This window comes from Mobula birostris, chromosome 10, assembly GCF_030028105.1.
Source record: "Mobula birostris isolate sMobBir1 chromosome 10, sMobBir1.hap1, whole genome shotgun sequence".
NCBI lineage: Eukaryota > Metazoa > Chordata > Chondrichthyes > Myliobatiformes > Myliobatidae > Mobula > Mobula birostris.
The window spans coordinates 53,157,727-53,165,455 of NC_092379.1; the positions used below are offsets into that span (position 1 = coordinate 53,157,727).

The 7,729-nt window shown below is 52.7% G+C and overlaps 1 protein-coding gene across 1 annotated transcript; it reads left to right on the forward strand.

Annotated features, from left to right (window-relative positions):
• Positions 1 to 1,101: 1,101 nt before the first annotated feature.
• LOC140203685 (paraneoplastic antigen Ma1-like) lies at positions 1,102 to 2,394 on the forward strand. Its single transcript, XM_072269731.1, has one exon. It carries the CDS (start codon positions 1,102 to 1,104, stop codon positions 2,392 to 2,394), a length of 1,293 nt encoding a protein of 430 aa, XP_072125832.1.
• The last annotated feature ends 5,335 nt before the right edge of the window (positions 2,395 to 7,729 follow it).

Consider the following 7,729-nt stretch of genomic DNA (forward strand, 5'->3'; position numbering starts at 1 on the left):
CGCGACCCAACCTGTGGTGAGCTCAAATCCAAGAGACCTCACCAGCGGTGTGCCCCCTCTTTGATACAGTGGTCACTTCTCTCCACCCCTAGCTGACCCGTCACCTGACCATTCATTGCCTCGGGCGCTACCGGCTCAGGTCCGCAGAGACAATACCTTGGTCACTCTTCGCCGCACATCACGCATTTGATCCCAGCAATTGTTCCCTGCGCCCTCTGGCCGACATTTTAGGATTTTTACTACAACAAGGCAAGCCAAAGACAGCATAAAAGCAACACGGCATACAATATAACAAAAATAGCTAGATGATTAGAAATATTTTAAAACTACACAGAAGGCAACTAAAATACAATTAAGGCGGGAATATGAAGGTAATCTAGCTCATAATATAAATGAGGATTCCAAAGCCTTTTTTAGATCTGTAATGAGCGTAGGGTTCTCAGTAATATTAACTGGAATGTTAACTGTTAACTGCTAATTATAAAATGGCTTCTCTGAAGTGTTATAATGAAATGGCTTCTTTGTAGTGCTAACTGTGAGGTAATATTCTCTGTAGCTGGAATGTTTGGGTTATAGTTATAGATAACGGAGGAACTAACCAATGGAAGCTATGTTATGCTACTGTATCTAGTATGTGTGGACTGAGCTGGGGCTCGCGGGCTTTTTCGGGAGGCGAGCGGAGAGGACGGACGTGCGGCTCTAGGGCGGCAGATACCGGACCTCGGGGGCTCGGAGGGTGGCTGGAGTCTCGGAAGGACGTTGTGGATGGAATCGGAGGTGTGAGCTCCAACGTATTACAATATTATGTGCACAAGACTGATAAACTTACTTATGTGGCGCATTTTCTTTTAGTTATTTCTACTAATCCACCACTAAGAATTACTATAAAGTATATTTCTTTACTTGCACACTGTATACTGTTTGATATTTGTGTCGCGGCTGATATTTGGGTGCATCAGACCGTATCCGCATCAAAGCGTTTGGCGGGGTCGACGGTGATTCACCCTAGGCAACGGGAGTCCAGTTGGGGTCACCGACGTTACATTGTGGGTTGCTCCTCGGCGGTTTGAATTCTGTCGGATACACTGTAGATTAGAAGAGATGGACTCGGGTAAGATTGAACTTTGGTGTGAGATCGAGGATGTCCCGGTTAATCATGCCTGCGTTTTAAGTGGGGTGGATATGCGTACCCCGGACGATGTGTTAATTCGATGTTTGAGTACGGTCAGAGCTATCGGTAAGGTTGAAATTGTAAGCAGAAAGATCGGTAAAACAGGAGACCCAGCCTTTGTGCTGGTACAGACGGGCGCTGATGTCAAGGAACTGAGTCTGCCGCCGTGTATCGGTGAGGCGGGACCGTGGGGCGTGCACACTGTCACGGAGGAAGGGTCTGAGGGGTTGCCCGAAGCTAGGGGCGGAGATTTTGGAGAGCGGGTCCAATCGTTTCTGAAGAATGAAGGAAGAGGGTGGTCAGACTTGGAAAATGTAATTAGTTCTCATTCCCCACTGAAGTGGGAGGACTCTGAGTTGGCCTCAGCCATTAATTCCCTGGTGAACTGGGCGGTGGGTCCTCGTCAGAAGTTAAGAATGTTCTCAGGGAGGACTCCCACCCCGGAAGGGGAAGATGATTATGAGACCTGGATCGAAGACACCGCTCAGCTGCTCGGTGAGTGGCAGTGTTCTGAGCAGGAGAAGCGGCAAAGATTGGGAGAAAGTTTGAGAGGGGTGGCAGCTCAGGTGGTAAAAGACGTGACATTTGACCAGCCCTCGGCTTCTTGGAGGGAGTGTTTAGACGCATTAGAGGAGGCTTTTGGGCTGACGGAGGGGATTCAGAATCTGCGTCAGGAGAAAGGGGAAAAGCTTTCTGAGTATCTTTTCCGGCTAGAGCGAAGGCTAGATTATTTGAGGCGCCGGGAGTTAATTTCAGGAAATGAGGTGGCTCGGATAAGGATCGACCAGGTAGTCAGGGGCGCGCAGAGACACGATGCGATCGCTACGAGCCTCCGGCTGTCCCATAGAATGCGTCCCCTCCCGTCTTTTATTCAGTTGCTCAGAGAGGTAAGGGAGGAGGAGGCCGCATTGGAAGCGGAAGGGGGCTCCGCTCCTCGTGGGGAAATGACCGGGGCCAGCTCCACGCGGGAGATAGCAAAGGGGGTCGCGGCAGGTGGAGTGTCTCCGCGTGAGGGGCCTAGAGGAGGAGGCCCCTCCCGGGCGGGATGGACGACACTGAGGCCAGGCGGCGGCCGGGGTCCCGCGAGACGAGGCGTGTGCTATAACTGCGGGGAAGAGGGGCACTTCAGGCGGGAATGTAAACGGCAGGGAGCCCCTCCGAGGGAGAGCCGACGGGTGTCCCAGCAGGAAAGGAGGTCGGGAAACTTAGAGGGGACTCAGTGAGGGAACGGACTGGAGTCTCTGGGAAAATACGTTCCCAACGATGTGCAGCGGGACCCTCGAGAGGATCCCGAAGGATTGGTGGGGCCCCGATCCAGCGTGTCGATACGGAGAGAGGGGATAGATGCAAAAGCAGTACTCGACACTGGGTCGCAGGTCACATTACTGTACCGGTCGTTCTAGATTAGAGTCACGCAGTCCTCTTTTATTGTCATTTAGCAATGCATGCAGTAAAAATGATACAACATTCCTCCGGTGTGATATCACAGAAACACAGGACAGACCAAGACTGGAAAACTGACAAAAACCACATAATTATAACACATAGTTACAACCGTGCAAACAATACCTTAACTTGATGAAGAACAAGCCATTAGCACGGCAAAAAGTTCAAAGTCTCTCGAAAGTCCCACATCTCACGCAGACGGGAGATGGAAGAAAACTCTCCGTACCATGCCCCACCACAGTCCGGCTCTGAGTTGTCCGAAAGCTTCGAGCCTCCGACCAGCCCTCTGACACCTAGTACAGAGCACCATCTCTGCCGAACGCTTCGACCCCAGCCCCAGTCGCCAGCAGCAGGCAAAGCCGAGGATTTTGGGGCCTACCCTCCGGAGATTCTGGATTGCACAGTAGCAGCGGCAGCGAACTGGGCATTTCAGAAGTTAATCCAGATGTTCCTCCGTGCTCTTCTCACGGCTGTCTCCGTCAAATCAGAATTGTGCACGGCATCCTACTTACAAATACGATATAATTTCACCAGAGAGGCTACGTGCGCTGTGTCGCGCCACCATCTTCTACTCCTCCTACTTCTACGATCAGTATCTGGCGCATTTACCCCCACACCTTTCAGTGCACTGGAAATTTGGGGTATCAGTCATGGTGATTACCCGTACGATGGCTATTTGTCCGTGAAACTGGAGTTCCTGGAAGCTGAGGCTCATGAGGCCCTGGTACTGGTTTGCCCAGACCCCGGTGAGACGGGGGTGGGGGGTGTCCATTCTGGTGGGGGCCAACACCCCTACTGTGCGGGGACTGCTGGGAGCCTGCAAGGAGAAGGCGGGTGAAGATTTTTTGGAGACCCTGTCAGTGCACCTAGTGTTCTGAGCTGCTTTTGAGGAAGCATGGGGTCGCTCTGGGCTGGACGCGGCGTGTGAACGAGGCACTGTGTGGTGTGCCCAGTCGAAGCCCAGTAGATTCCTGGTAGTACCTTTGGGTGAAGCCCTTTTAGTGGACACCCTGGAAGATCTTGAGGGGGAGTCGAGATTCCTGTCTGGGGTGCTAGTGAGACCTGAGTTGCAGAAGCCCTCGGTGGTACAGGCACGCAGGCCAGTGGTGATCGTCAGGAACACTATGGCACAGGAGGTCACCTTTAAGCGAGGAATGCCACTGGCGCACTTGTTCCTGGTGACGGTAATGCATAGCGCCCCCGTGAGGCCAGCTGATGGAGAGCTGTTGGGGAAAAGGCCTAAGTTGACTGCTGAAGCTTTTAACTTTGGGGTATCACCTGTGCCGGAGGGTTGGAAGCGGAGGCTGGTGGAGAAGATGTTGACGATGACAGATGTTTTTTCCCTTGATGAGTTTGATGTGGGTTGATCCAGGAGCACTCGCCACACCATACGGGTGACTGAGGATACTCTGTTTAGAGAACGATCATGGCGCCTGGCCCCTGCAGATGTGGAAGACGTGCAGCAGCATTTGGACAAGTTGAAGGAGGCTGGGATTATCACGGAGTCCCGGAGCCCATATGCGTCTCCTATCGTACTGGCCCGGAAGAAGAATGGGAAGGTTCGTATGGGTGTGGACTATAGAACACTGAACAGGCGCACGGTCCCAGATCAGTACACGGTCCCCTGGGTCGAAGGTGCACTGGCCTGTCTGAGTGGGGCGAAGTGGTTTAGTGTGTTGGATTTGTGGAGTGGGTATTACCAGATCACGATCAGTGAGGCCGATAAGGAGAAGATGGCATTCATATGCCCTCTGGGATTTTACCAGTTCCAAAGGATGCCCTAGGACATATCGGGGGCCCCTGTCACCTTCCAGAGGGTCATGGAGAAGACAGTGGGGGATATGAACTTGCTCAAAATGCTAGTATATTTGGATGACCTCATAGTCTTTGGATCCACCTTGGAAGAACACAAAGCAAGACTAATGAAGGTGCTCAACCAGCTGAAGCAGGAAGGGTTAAAATTTTCCCTGGACAAGTGCCAGTTCTGCCAGATGTCTGTTAGCTATGTCGGACATATAATCTTGTGAGATGGAGTAGCTACAGACCCGGCTAAGATAGAAGCGGAGACCACGTGGCCGGGGCCCCAGACCGTGAGTGCTCTGAGCTCGTTCCTGGGGTTCTGTGGATACTATCGGAGATTCATGAAGGCCTGTGCCAAGGTGAGTCATCCCTTGAACCAGCTTCTACGTGGCTGCCCTCCCCTGGGACAGAGGGGGAGAGGGAGGAGAGGACAGGAGGTTGGAGAATATTTGGACCCATCAGTGCCCTTCAGACAAAGACGGGATGACCAATGTGAAGTGGTTTTCCAGTGACTGAAGGAGATGCTGACTCAGGCACCGGTACTGGCGTTTACCCCGATTGCCCTACGTGCTACACACTGATGCCAGCCATGAGGGGTTAGGGGCCGTTTTGTATCAGGATCAGGGCACTGGGCTGAGGCCTGTAGCGTTTGTCAGCTGGAGTTTGTCGCTCTCTGAGAGAAACTATCCCACTCACAAGTTGGAATTCCTGGTGTTGAAATGGGCAGTGGTGGATAAGCTGAGTGACAATCTCTACAGGGCCAAGTTTGAGGTGAGGACAGACAACAACCCGCTCACCTACATCCTGGCCTCGGCGAAACTGGACACCACAGGCCATCGGTGGTTGGCAGCTTTATCTGTATATGATTTCAGCCTGAAGTACCGGCTGGGGAGCCGGAATGTCGACGCGGACGCTCTGTCCCGACGGGGGCATGAGGAGCTGGGGAAGGACGAGGCGTGGGAGAGTGTTCCTGCATCTGGGTGAAGACAATGTGTCAGTTTGTTATCACCGTGCAGGCTGAGGAGAAGGAGAGGCCAGATTGGGCAGTGGACTCACTGGGGGCATCGGGTGATGCCCTGCTCCTAGTGTACTGTGACATGACTGCTCTGAAGACCATGCAGCTGCCAGCGTTAAGCCCTGGGGAAGTGGCCGCTGCTCAGTGAGGTGACCCAGACATAGGTCCTGTCTGACATGCCGTGGAAGAGGGGGATGTGACACAGGCGGAAAAGGCTAAACACGTTTCAGTGTCTCTGTTACTGAGGGAATGGCTTCGGTTGAGGTTGAAGAACCAAATTTTATACCGGGTAACATCACTCCTGGACCGACCTTGGTGCTGGCAGCTGGTCCTGCCAGAGAAGTATCGGAAGGTTGTGTTGAAGTCCCTCCATGATGACTCTGGACATTTGGGGATGGAAAAGACCTACGGATTGCTCAAGGACCAGTTTTACCAACCCCAAATGAGGACGGATGTCGAAGAATACTGCAAGTCCTGCAGTCGTTGCAAACGGAGGAAGACGCTGCCCGGGCAGGCTGCCCCTTTGTCCTACTTGCAGAGCGCAGGACCTTTGGACCTGGTGTGTATGGATTTCCTGGCCATAGAACCTAATGCCAGCAACACGGCCAATGTCTTAGTCATCACGGACCACTACACTGGATATGCTCAGGCTTTTCCAATCAAGGATCAGAGGGCGACTACGGTGGCGAAAGTGTTATGGGAGAAGTATTTTGTGCACTATGGCCTTCCTCAGCGGATCCACAGTGACCAGGGATGGGACTTTGAGAGTAGACTCATCTATGAGTTACTGGGCATGCTGGGAGTTGAGAAATCGAGGACCACACCCTATCATCCGCAGGGTGATCCCCAGCCGGAAAAGTTTAATCAGACACAGCTAGACATGCTCGGGACTCTGGAGATCAGCAAAAAGAATCGTTGGAGTCAACATATTGGACATCAGGTTCACTGTTACAACTGTACACGCAACGAAGCTACTGGTTTCTCACCCTATTATCTTAAGTTTGGGCGCGAGGCAAGGTTACCCATTGATCTCTGTTTCAGGACTGATGCAGGTGAAGTATCGCCGAAGCCTTGCTTGAAGTATGTGTCTGATATGAGGAAAGAGCTGAAAAGGGCTTACAGATTGGCTGGGGAGGCGGCCGCCCGGCAGAATCGGGGAAATAAGAGGAGGTATGACCAGAAAGTAAAGTTCTCTCAACTCCTACCGGGAGACCAAGTCCTGATCAGGAATCTGGGATTACCGGGAAAGCACAAATTGGCTGATCGCTGGGTGGCCACGCCCTGTGTGGTGGAGAGTCAGATGCCAAATTTACCAGTCTTTTGGGTGCGGCCTGAGGATGGAAAGGGGCCTGTCAAGATTCTCCACTGGAATCACCTGTTGCCCCCTCGGACAAGACATACAGGTAGAGCGGGAGGCTGACGAGGCTGCTGCACCCAGTGCCAGGACTCTGCGTCCCCTCAGGGTGGAGGACGTGCCCACCCCGGGAGAGACGGGCCCGAGTCCAGCCCCTGTGAAGGATATTGACTCGGAGGATGATGACTGGAATGGTTGGTACCTTCTGCCGTTTGCTGATGCTCCCATGATGGAGGAAGAGACTCCTGGCCTTTCCCCCACTGGGTTAGATGGGGTAAGGGGGGCTAGAGAGGGGCAGTCCATGGTACCGCAGGGCGCTGAAGGAGAGGATGTAGGGCCTGAACCAGAGATAGAGGGTTCCGAGGTACAGATGGGTTTGGGTGACCACTCGGGGGAGGGTTCGCCTCGTAGTTTCAAAGGGTCCCCTGTAGTGTCCGAGGCAAAAGAGTTAGAAGAGGGGGTAGGTAGGTCTCAGAGAGGTAGGAACCCCCCAGAGAGGTTGGCCTATGTAGCACCTGGGGAACAAGGTGTGATCTCTGCTGTGTTGGGGAGTCAGATCACTGCTTTCTGCATGTGGATTGGGCTGTGTGTTCTGCAGGAAGGGTTGGCGAATTATCTGAACATCATAAAGGCATGACTTAATTCGGTGGGGCGAGAATGTAGGGTTCTCAGTAATATCAACTGGAATGTTAACTGTTAACTGCTAATTATAAAATGGCTTCTCCGAAGTGTTATAATGAAATGGCTTCTTTGTAATGTTAACTGTGAGGTAATGTTTGGGTTATAGTTATAGATAATAGAGGAACTAACCAATGGAAGCTATGTTATGCTACTGTATCTCGTATGTGTGTGCTGAACTGGGGTTCACGGGCTTTTTCGGGAGGCTAGCGGAGAGGACGGACGTGCGGGGAACGGACAGCAGTTCCAGGGCGGCAGATACCGG

What these genes read in the sequence shown, in the direction of transcription:
- LOC140203685 (XM_072269731.1), top strand. Translation starts at nt 1,102, where the DNA reads ATGGACTCGGGTAAGATTGAACTTTGGTGTGAGATCGAGGATGTCCCG.